At 40.8% G+C, this 12,361-nt stretch overlaps 1 protein-coding gene across 1 annotated transcript; it reads left to right on the top strand.

Moving 5' to 3' along the window:
• The first annotated feature begins 2,088 nt into the window (after positions 1-2,088).
• Positions 2,089-11,238, top strand: LOC133659282 (uncharacterized). Its single transcript, XM_062062051.1, has 2 exons — positions 2,089-5,425; positions 10,791-11,238. Exon 1 carries the CDS (start codon positions 2,089-2,091, stop codon positions 5,029-5,031), a length of 2,943 nt encoding a protein of 980 aa, XP_061918035.1. The 3' UTR covers positions 5,032-5,425; positions 10,791-11,238.
• Positions 11,239-12,361: the final 1,123 nt, after the last annotated feature.

Raw genomic sequence — 12,361 nt, 5'->3', positions numbered from 1 at the left:
GACCTAAACTACACTAGACGCTTGGGACTCTTTTTTCATCAAGGATTCTATCATGTTAGCTATCTGCTAAGCTAACCAGCAAAAAGCAAGAGCAGAATAGTAAAAAGGTTTAACATTCAGTCTGCTTACAAAGGAAAGTGAGCCATTACAACTGCAGACCAGAAAGACATTCAACAACATATCATGGATGATCAAAACCCTAAACCTGCACCTTCTAAACGCTCCAGTCGTACTAATCACTCTGGCAGCTCTAGTCATGGATCACACGGTTTGGCTGTCAGAGCAAGAGCCAGAGCCGAAGCTGCAAGAATCATGGCTACATTTGCGCAAAGACAAGCAAACATGCAAATCGATCAGGCACGGATTGAAGCTGAACAATCAAAGAAAAAAGCGGAGATCGAAGCTAAACAATCAAAGAAAAAAGCGGACCTCGAAGCTGAACAAACAAAGAAAAAAGCGGAGATTGAAGCGGAACAGCAATGTAGAGCAGCTGAAGTACAAGCTAGCCTTGACGCGCTGAAGGTACGGACTGTTGCTGCAGCAGCATGCGCTGAGGCCGAAGTCTTGGAAGCCTATGAGGATGAAGTTGGAGAGCCTTCAAGGCAAAGTGTAACAGGTCTGGCTCCCTATTCCTCACAGCAACGCACTAGGGAATATGTGCAACAACATTCTGTGGATCATGGTCAGCAACAACTCCGGCATCCAATACAAAAAGCCCTCTATTCACCAGAGCGCCAGCAGTACATGGACAACGGTGATTACGTCTTATCGCCAAAGTGCCAGCAATACATGGACAACGGTGATATGGAAATACACGGTATGGATGTAAGCAGTTGTTCAGAAAAAAGCAACTCTTTTCATTTTTTGCACAAATGGCAAGAGGAACGCCAGAGCAGACCCACCACCCACAGCCGACAACGCCGTGGAAGTCCTGTGAAATTCCCTCAAAGATATTTCACCCACCAACTTCACTTCGCATGCCACCGAGACCAGCAGCCTAGCCACCAAGGTGCATTTAACTACATGCCCCCATGTGATCAATCAAACTTAGAACAATACCTCATTCGCAAAGAAATAATTAGCACTGGTCTCCTGATGTTTGATGATAGACCTGAGAACTACTGGGCATGGAAGGCTTCCTTTATCAATGCCACTGGCAGCTTGAACCTCACCTACAGCCAGGAGTTAGATTTAATGTCCAAGTGGCTGGGACCAAAGTCTGCAGAGTTGGCCAAACGAATCCGTTCAGCCCACATCCATGAAGCTAAAGAAGGACTCTTTATGTTGTGGAAGAGGCTGGAGGAATGCTATGGGTCAGCTGAAATCATTGAAGATGCTATGTTGAAGAGGTTAGAGGAATTTCTAAGGATTGCAAATAAGGACAACCGAAAATTTACAGGAACTAGGAGATCTATTGCTAGAGCTGGAAGCAGCAAGAAGGGATGGATTCCTACCTGGACTTTCTTACCTCAACACTCCCCGGGGAGTCACTCCTATAGCGCAGAAGCTCCCGATACACCTTCAGGAGAAGTGGATCTCAGTTGGCTCGAAATATAAGGAAAACTTTCAAGTTCAAAATCCTCCTTTTCACGTCTTTGTACAGTTTATTCAAGACCAAGCAAAGATACGAAATGACCCCAGCTTTTCTGAGCTTGGTGGTGGTTCAAACAGGACAGATAAACTACAGAAAGAAATCAAACAATCTGTGTTCACCAGGAAAACTGATGTGTCCAAAGCAGATGCAGGCAAGCAAAACAAGGAGGAGAAAAGGGTTGAAGATCCAGACAGAGTGTGTCCTTTACATAATAAGCCCCATCCCCTAAGAAAATGTTATGGCTTCCGCAACAAGACTTTAGAGGAGCGGATAGCCTACCTCAAAGAGAAACACATCTGTTTCAAGTGTTGCGCCTCAACAAGACACTTTGCCAAGGACTGTGATAAAACTGTGCAGTGCAAAGAGTGCGACAGTAGTAGGCACCCAACTGCTTTACACCCTGGCCCAGCAGTAAGAAAACCAGAGAGCTCTGCTGTCATCAAAGATCAAGGCGGGGAGCGAGAAGAGAAAGAGCCTCCAGAGGTCAAGTCAAAATGCACGGAGGTGTGCGGGAAGGCAGTTGGGGGCGATCATGCTCCAAAATATGCTTGGTCCGTGTATACCCTGCAAGTCAACGAGAGAAAGCTGTTAAAGCATATGCTGTCCTCGATGAGCAGAGTAACAGGTCGCTGGCCAAGAGTGAGCTATTTGACCTGTTTGGCATTGGATCAGGTGCCACTCCTTACACCCTTAAAACATGTGCAGGGGTCATGGAAACATCAGGAAGACGCGCAAATAATCTTATTGTAGAGTCAATAGATGGCAGTGTACAGATCCCACTGCCAACATTAATTGAGTGTGATATGATGCCCGATGACCGTGCAGAGATCCCCTCAGCAGAAATAGCACATCATTATCCGCACCTCAAGCCAGTGGTAGATAAAATACCAGCTATTGATCCTGAGGCAGATATTGTCATTCTTCTCGGCAGAGACATCCTACGTGTACACAAAGTACGTAGACAGTACAATGGACCCAAAAATGCACCATATGCTCAGAAATTGGACCTCGGCTGGGTCATTGTCGGAGACGTATGTCTAAAGGGAGTCCACAAGCCAAGCAGCATTAATGTCTATAGGACCAATGTCCTACCTAATGGACGGACGTCGTTCCTGAGTCCATGTACAAGTGTTATTCATGTGAAAGAAAATTTCGACAAGAACACACCAAGGTCACGTAAAGAGACAGGTCTCCTGGAAGATGACACTGATGAACTTGGAAGCAACATATTTGAGAGGACAAAGGAGGATGAAAAAATAGCATGGTCTATTGATGACAAAGCCTTCCTTGAGATCATGGACAACAATGTCTACATGAATGATGCTAACACCTGGGTAGCACCCTTACCATTCCGTTTCCCAAGACAATGTCTGCCGAACAATAGAGAGCAAGCAGCAAAACGACTGCCATCTCTATGTCGCACACTGGAAAGAAAGCCAGTTATGAAAGAACAATACACAGAGTTCATGCAGAAAATCTTTGAGTCAGGACAAGCAGAGCTAGCTCCACCATTGAAGGAGAAGCAAGAGTGCTGGTACTTACCAACCTTTGGTGTCTATCACCCTCAAAAGCTGGATCAAATACGCGTGGTGTTTGATTCTAGTGCTAAACACGGAGGTATTTCCCTCAACGACGTCCTCTTGAAAGGACCAGACCTGAATAATACCCTTCTTGGAGTCCTTATTCGCTTCCGCAGAGAGCCGGTTGCAGTGTCCACCGACATACAGCAGATGTTTTACTGTTTCACAGTCTGGAAAGAACACCGTGACTTTCTAAGATTCTTGTGGTTCGAAGACAACGACTTCACAAAACCAGTGACTGAATACCGAATGACGGTGCATGTGTTCGGTAACAGCCCTTCGCCAGCTGTGGCCATTTATGGCTTGAGAAGGGCAGCTGAAGAGGGAGAGAGAGAACATGGTACAGATGCCAAGCAGTTCATAATGAGGATTTTCTATGTAGATGATGGGCTTGCATCATTCTCCAATGCTGAGGAAACCATCACCGTACTGTCAAATGCAAGGGAGATGTTGGCAGAGTCAAGCACCATGCTACATAAGATAGCATCTAACAGCAACACTGTTTTGGATGCTTTCCCCCCAAAAGACCTTGCAAAAGGCCTTAAGGATCTCGACCTGACATCTGATCCACTACCACTCCAACGCAGTTTAGGCCTCAGATGGGACCTTCAAACAGACAGTTTCTCCTTCTGTGTGTCTGACAAAGAAAAGCCATTTACAAGAAGGGGAATCCTTTCAGTGGTCAACAGTCTCTATGATCCCTTGGGGTTCGTGGCACCTGTCACAGTTCAGGGCAAGGCTCTCGTGAGAGATGTCTCCACAGAAGAGTATGATTGGGACACTCCGTTACCAGAAGACAAAGCAACCCAGTGGAATGACTGGAAAGATTCCTTGAAGGAACTTATGCAGCTCCAGATCCAGAGAACCTACATCTCTGTTTCTCTGCTCGCCACAGTATACAGAGAGATTTGTGTGTTCTCAGATGCATCAACTATGGCTATATCAGCTGTAGCATACCTCAGGGCAATCGATACAGAAGGACACAGCCATGTCGGGTTTATCATGGGGAAATCCAAGCTGGCTCCACGTCCTGCTCACACTGTCCCTCGTTTGGAATTGTGTGCAGCCGTCTTGGCAGTGGAAATTGCAGAGACGATAATGGATGACATCGATGTAGAGATTCACAAAGTCAAGTTCTACACAGACAGCAAGATCGTACTGGGCTACATACATAATGCGTCCAGAAACTTCTATGTCTACGTGGCAAACAGAGTGACAAGAATAAGAAGGTCCTCTACCCCAGAGCAATGGCACTACATCAACACCAAACTTAATCCTGCAGATCACGGATCTAGGTCTGTCTCAGCGGCTCTCCTACCAGATACCAACTGGCTGACAGGTCCAGCTTTTCTAAGAAATCCAGAAGTAGATGAAGTTCCACAGCCAGAGGCATTTAACCTTCTGCATCCTGAGACTGATGTAGAAGTTCGCCCTCAAGTTTCAACCTATGCTACGAAAGCCACAAGTGGACTTATTGGCTCTTACCGGTTTAAAAGATTCTCCAGCTGGAAATCTCATACTCGAGCAATAGCCAAGCTTGTCCAAAAGGCTAGAGTCTTCTGGAAAACTTCAGACGATATCCAGAAAAAAGATGAACTCCGTCAAGCAAGACTGGTCATATTGAAAACAACACAACAAGATGTGTACAAAGAGGAAATGAAAAGCCTAGCAAAGGGTGAAGAGTTGTCTCGACACAGTCCGCTCAAGAGTTTGGATCCCATATTTGACAATGAAGGATTGCTGAGAGTCGGATGTAGGAATTCATCAGCAGACATGACCTGGGAAGAAAAGCATCCGATCATTCTTCCAAAAGACAATCACATATCTACCTTGTTGGTACGATACTACCAGGAATGAGTGGCCCACCGGCATCATTGAGGAAACCTTCCCCAGCCGTGACGGAATGATTCGAAAAGTGAATGTGAAGGTCATCAAACAGGGTACCCCTAAGGTTTATTCCAGACCCGTTTCAGAGGTCGTACTGCTCCTCAGTAAAAAGACATAGTGGTATCTTAAAATACCAGACGGGGAGTGTTATGCCCCACAATGCTATTTTCTAAGACACCTAGTGGTGGAAATCAGTTTGCAGTTTGTGTTCTATTTTGACCCTCCTGTTTTGCCGTAGTCAGCTTAGTGAGGGTGTGTTTCAGAGAGCAGTAGAGAACAGTTGAGAGCAGATGTCAAACAAACAGGACGTACTGCAGGCTTTAAGCTTTCTTTTCGACTTTGAAGACTTTGAAGGTCTAAACCTGTAAGTTTATGTGAATGTAACATGCATATGTATATTGTGACACATTATTTGTGCATTTTCAGTTTAAGACTGCTTTAGTAAGATATTTGTGCCCATTGTTGAAAGCTAATTACTGGCAGCATTTTGTTGGTTTGGATGCTACGTAAACATGTATGTTGTATATAGACGTATGCTGAATGTAAAATGTTTGTTTATGTGTTTTTGTTCACAGTTTTACAAAATATACGATTGATCCTTCACTAAAAAGACCTAAACTACACTAGACGCTTGGGACTCTTTTTTCATCAATGATTATATCATGTTAGCTATCTGCTAAGCTAACCAGCAAAAAGCAAGAGCAGAATAGTGGGTGTTAACGATGGAACCCATTGGATAATAAGCGCTGACAAATGGTCTTCCAATGATTTAGTATCATAATGAATAATGACAGGTTATAATATTTATTTAAACTCATATTCCTGCATATTTATATGATTTTTTTCTGCATTTTTTTGTAAAAAAAACTTGAGAACATTTTAGGGGGGTTTCAGCCCACCTAAAATATGCCTAACGACACCAATGCTATTCACCAATGTATTATTACCTCATTAGCCTTGCACATATTAGTCAAATACTTGTTTATCTTTTAGTTAGTTGTTAATATTTATCGTTTACATTGTACAAAGAGAACACAGTCTCCTAAGTTAAATTCCTTGTTTGTTAAACACACCTGGCCAATAAAGCTGATTCTGAATTTATTGGGAACGTGATCTGAAACTATTAAGTAAATATCTCAAAAAATTGTGTTTATACACACAGTATGGTTGTACTTATAAAAACATGTGTTGTATACACAGGTGAAACCACAAACATTTTACAATTGAGTAAGAGTTTGTTCATGTCAGCAATTCAACTTCACAAGTGAAACTTATATGCGATATCAACTCTTCATATGCAAAGTGACATATGTCAAGCATTAAAATGTAAACATTTTGATGATCATGGTTTCCAGTTTTTGAAAACCCCAAATTTTCGGATATTTTAAATTTTAGGTTTTCATCATCTCTAAGCCAGTGTTTTTCAACCACTGTGCCACAGAGGTACAGTCTGGTGTGCCGTGGGAGATTATCTAATTTCACCTATTTGGGTTAAAAATATTTTTTGCAAACCAGGAATTATAGTCTGCAAATGATGTGTTGTTGTTGAGTGTCGGTGCTGCCTAGAGTCGGCAGAGTAACCGTGTAATACTCTTCCATATCAGTAGGTGGCAGCCGGTAGCTAATTGCTTTGGAGATGTCGGAAACAGTGGGAGGCAGCGTGCAGGTAAAAATGTGTCTAATGCTTTAACCAAAAATAAACAAAAGGTGAGTGCCCCTAAGAAAAGGCATTGAAGCTTAGTGAAGGCTATGCAGAACAAAACTAAAACCAAACTGGCTACAAAGTAAACAAAAACAGAATGCTGGACGACAGCAAAGACTTGCTGTGGAGCAAAGACGGTGTCCACAATGTACATCCGAACATGGCATGACAATCAACAATGACCCCACAAAGAAGGATAAAAACAACTGAAATATTCTTGATTGCTAAAACAAAGTAGATGCGGGAGATATCACTCAAAGGAAAACATGAAACTGTTACAGGAAAATACCAAAAAAAAAGAAAAAAACACCAAAATAGGAGCGAACTAAAAAAAAAAAACTACACACAGGAAAACAGCAAAAAACTCCAAATAAGTCACGGCGTGATGTGACAGGTGGTGACAGTACACCTACTTTGAGACAAGAGCTATAGTGATGCATGGTTGGTTATGGTTTAAAGTCATATCCAACAATTGCGACAACTTTTTACTGTCAACAGAGTTTTGTTTTTTAATGATTTCTGCTGGTGGTGTGCCTCTGGATTTTTTCAACGCAAAAATGTGCCTTGGCTCAAAAAAGGTTGAAAAACACGGCTCTAAGCCATAATCATTAAATGTATTTTAAAAAGAAGGCTTGAAATAGCTTGAGTTGCATGTTATGAGTTGATGTAGATTTCACCTTGTAAATATAATTGCTGGATTAAACAAACCTTTGCACAAAATGTATTTATTTTTAGTTTCACCTGTATTTCCCTATACACAATAGATATTCCGTATCTTGGAGTCTTTTGAAGAGACCATTACTACCATGCCCATCTGGATCTTTAGCATTTAACATGACAATGAACAGTTCTATTGGGCGGGATAAAGGCATTAGTCCAACAAACCACACCCGGAGGACGATTAAGATTTTTAAATTGCTGCATGTTCCTCGCAGCAAGTTGTATTCCCAACATATTCATCTTTTTGCCCAGTTTTACTTTTTGATTTGTATTTTTCTTTGAGCAGCATGTGAGAATAGGAAAGCTGAGACTAGGACAACACCGTTGGATTTGGTGTCTTGGTTCTGCTCTCTCATTTCTATTCTCAGGTCCATCCATCAGTTCCAAACAGCTGTCTACTCACACTGTGCCAAAACGTAACCACAAATGTCCAATCACTGGCCAAGTCTGTGTTTGGACCAGGACAGACCTGTTAAACACCAGTGTTTGCCAATGGCCGTTCTCTCTATTGGTCCACTGTATTCCTCTTTGTTGCATGCCTTTCTACCGTTCCAGTTCAGCCGACAAGCTTTTGGAACTGATTCAAAGTAAAAAAAATAAAATACATTGTAAATAAGAAATGCAATATTTTGCACCCTGCAGTGCATTTAGCTGTTGTCTTAATAAAGTGGGGCTACTCATAGATTGTGCAAAGCCATCTGACAAGATGGAAGTTCTGTTTGTCACCAACAACTGTAGGTACAGTGACAGAGAATAATAAAAAAAAGATTAGTCAAGCGAGGGGATATGTTCATTTCGAAAAGGTAAGCAGTGGAACCTTGTTTGCTCATGGATGTTGGAAGGGAGAAGATGATTCATGAATAAAAACTTGAAAGCGCTATGGTTATCATTTATTTCCCATTGCATCTTTTTTCTAAGTTTAGGTGGAGATATTCTTTATGTGAAATACTTTAAGTTTATACAGCTGTAAAATGTCCCTTCATTATGGGGAATAATGTATGACAATCTATTCCGTTCAAAACCCATGCTTGCATAAAGGCTTTATAAAGTGTACAGTCACAATTCATTGACCGACCTAATAATAATAAAAGCAAAGAAACCCTCACACAGTCTTGACTTAAGTGATCAATAGTTACATTGAACAAAGTGAGCAGTCTACCAAATCAAATTCCTTGTGTGTTAGAGGGGAACTGCACTTTTTTGGGGGGAATTTTCCCTACCATTCCCAATCATGATGCAAGACAAGCACACAGAAGTTTTTCTTTTTTTTTTTTTTTTTAGATTCTCACTAGTAAATAAATGCGATCAAAATTCCACTTAAAATGAAGCATATACGAGTCGCTCTATTCTGTCTATAAAGCACCTAAAAACATCTAAACACCTTCATTAAGGTTTTATATACATGATGTAAGTATATATGTAATGCAGTAACATGCACACGTGTAATAATATGTCATATTTACGTATTATGCTCACTTCAAGCATAAACTTCAAAAATGTTAACTTTTTCCTATAACAACATCACTGATTATAACTCACCGCAGACTTTATGAGGGCCAACAAACATAGTACATCATCACTTACTGTACAATGTCTGCTCTCACTGGGATGCCGACTGTTAGTATGAAGAATGACTTATAATCTTCGCAAAGAAAAAAGGGGATTGGAAAGAAACGTATTTCCGGGGTCGTTTTCGCCTTAATTAGCTCCAGGGGTCGGCAAACCAAAATTTAAAAAGAGCCATATTGGACCAAAATTACAAAGAAAAAATCTGTCTGGAGCCGCACAAAATTAAAAGCATTATATAAGTGTTATAATGAAGGCAACACATGATGTAAGTGTCTATATTAGCTATATTAGCCTACTATCAAAATGACTTTAAAAGTCTTGTATAAGTGTTATAATGAAGGCAACATATGATGTAAGTGTCTATATTAGCTATATTAGCCTACTATCAAAGGCTGACGCAAATCTTTGTTGACAGAAATGTTGTATTTTCATTTTTATTCTACACATTTTTGCAACATTGGAAATCATTAGTAAAATGGAGGCTTCTCAGAGGGTGATATACCTTCTAAAAAATACTGGCTCAGAATGGCCAAAGGTATAGATGTGAGTGTCCAAGTTAAGGGAAAAAGGCAGGCTGTCTTCTTCTACGCACAGTATAAAACGTTTGGTGGACAAAATGAGACAAATGAGTGGCATACAACGCGTCTTTCTGTGGCAGCATTGGAGAGAGTTGTACATGTAAACAAACTACGATGAGTTCAAAGATCCCTGAGATTAGTAGGGCAAAACGGTGCTTGTCAAATACTGTCATCAGTGAAACATGTATAACATAAACAGTGGGATTTTCTAACAAGTAGGAAGGTTTGTGTCATGTTTGTTCTCCTACAGAAAATATATTAAAACAAAACTTTTTCCATTTTCACATATCTCTGAAAAAGTTCCAGGGAGCCACTAGGGCTGCGCTAAAGAGCCACTAAGGCGGCGGTAAAGAGCCGCATGCGGCTCCAGAGCCGTGGGTTGCTGACCCCCGGCCTAAACGAAGTACGCTATGTCCTCGAAGACAATGCCACCCTCGATTGAAAGGATGAGGGAATCCTATAGCAAATTACTAATATCTAGGCCAAGGCAATATCCCCACATAAGCTGTCCAGAATGACCAGGACGACAGAGGCTGATGTACAAATCTAAGGAACAATTTTATTAATTCAATACAGTAGTAAAAGTTACCACAGGAGGAGTCTAATGTAGAGGATTTACCTGCAGTGTAAGGACAACGGGCAATGGCTAGTAGGGATAGGGCTACCCAGGGGGCTAGGCCGGGTTACTGGGTTACTGATGGTAGGGCCTAGTCAGAAGGCTTAAGGCCAATAGGGGGCATGCAATCCACTGCAAGTCCACAGCACACAAACTAATAGTGTAAAACCAAATAATGAAACGATAGGTAAGGGTATAATGAATTCATATAAAATAAACCATACATCAAATATGCAATCAATCTGACTTAGGCTAAGCCTGCACGCCTAAAACCCTCACACCATTGCACGTGGCCCGAATAAATAGTGTATTTTTCCAGAAAAATAATGAAAATGTTTGATTCTAAATTGTGGCCTATGTAGTAGTATAATAAACTTAGTTCTGGTCTTTTTGTTGGAGCTTTGTCACAAACTCCAAGCATGTGATCTTGTAGAATGTGGTTTGTGAGGATTGTTTCTTTGAGGTGTCTGCAGGCTTTGTTTGTCCTCCCTTTCCAATCCACGTTGGCAGCCATAGAAATGCCCTTTTCTTCCTACTTTAACAGGACCAGGGACAGACGTTGGTGCCATGCCTGAGGAGACCACCTGTGACAAGGCTTCGCTCAATAGAGTTTTAGTCAACTGTTGAGTCCGGGGACTTGCTGAGAGAGTGATGGAAGGCTTGGTTCAAATAAGGAGAACTGTGTTTTTACTTAAAACATTTGAACAAAATTGACGATATCTTGCAAGCTTCCCGAGAATGACAGCTATTCATTTCCCACGAAATATGAGGACTAGAAAGTGAAATTGTTTTTAAGGCACAACGTAAAATATTTACTGATTTACCAGTGTACAGAAGCCCAGAAAAAAGAGAGTACCACTCAAATGAATGTTTTTATGGTGTCATTTTTTAAAAAAATCCGAAAATAGTACATTTTTCCTAAAAAATCACCTCATTTACCCTAACACAGGAATAACTTATAAATAAATAATATAACAGTGTAAAATGTATATAGGGATGGGTACATTTTTAAAATGTTTGAACTGACTCCCAGATAGCAATTTTTTTTAATGTAAAGAAAATAGAGCTTAATAGAGCTGATAATGATAACTGTGCTGTCCAGTTGTTACATTATTTTTTTCTTACACTTATAAGTGTCATTTGCAAGTATTATATAGAATACTTTGCATGCAGTTACAACTACAAGATGTTAGATGACAGTAGTGTATAGGCTACGGTGTGTTGCTGTAGTAAGAAAGTAGTCTTTGCCATTCAGCTGAATGTGCCTATCCAGTCTTTTGCTGAGACCTGAAAAGTGTTTATACTTTAAGTATTGTTCTTACTACACACCAGCTACTTAAATGTAGCATGCATCTTAGTTGTCGTTTTGATTACCAAATTTGTATGATAGCCATGTAAAATTGCATTGTTCTTTGTGACAATGACAATAAATTTAATTGAATTAAAAATCGATAATGCTAATCAGCAGCATGTACATGGTATATCCCATTTAAATAAGCATCGAGCTAGGACATTTTTAAAAGTAAAGCCTTGCTGTACTTACGGGTGTTTTCTATCAGGCATACTGGTTTTGTTGGCATTAAAAATTTAAACATCACCTAAAGGCAGTCCAGCTGAGTCCGTTCTGAGTGTTTGACTGCTTGACTGCTTGTTTCAGTACCAAGTCTGCAACAGGATGTGACGTCATGATTGTATGTGATGGAATTTGGTCGATACCTATAACAGTACCAAATTCAGTACCATGTACCACATAACGACGTGACATCAGTGTAAGATAGCGGCATTTTGATTGATTGAAACTTTTATTAGTAGATTGCACAATACAGTACATATTCCATACAATTGACCACTAAATGGTAACACCCGAATAAGTTTTTCAACTTGTTTAAGCCGGGGTCCACGTTAATCAATTCATGGTATGCACCATGTTTGTGTGGCTGTGGTTCTTTGACAGTCAACCTGTCCTCAAAACGTACAGTGAGGTGAACAAACGTTAATATATGATAAAGTGGCGGGCCGTGCATTTCACACCTAGGCCTTCAGTGATGTCCTACTTAGTCCGACTTGAATAAATACCTTTCATAATACCAAAGTTTACGTCACAACCTGCCTATA

The sequence above is a fragment of the Entelurus aequoreus genome, linkage group LG01, assembly GCF_033978785.1.
Source record: "Entelurus aequoreus isolate RoL-2023_Sb linkage group LG01, RoL_Eaeq_v1.1, whole genome shotgun sequence".
Classification (NCBI taxonomy): domain Eukaryota; kingdom Metazoa; phylum Chordata; class Actinopteri; order Syngnathiformes; family Syngnathidae; genus Entelurus; species Entelurus aequoreus.
Note: the sequence above shows the minus strand (reverse complement) of the source record. Positions and strands in the feature narration are given on the sequence as shown.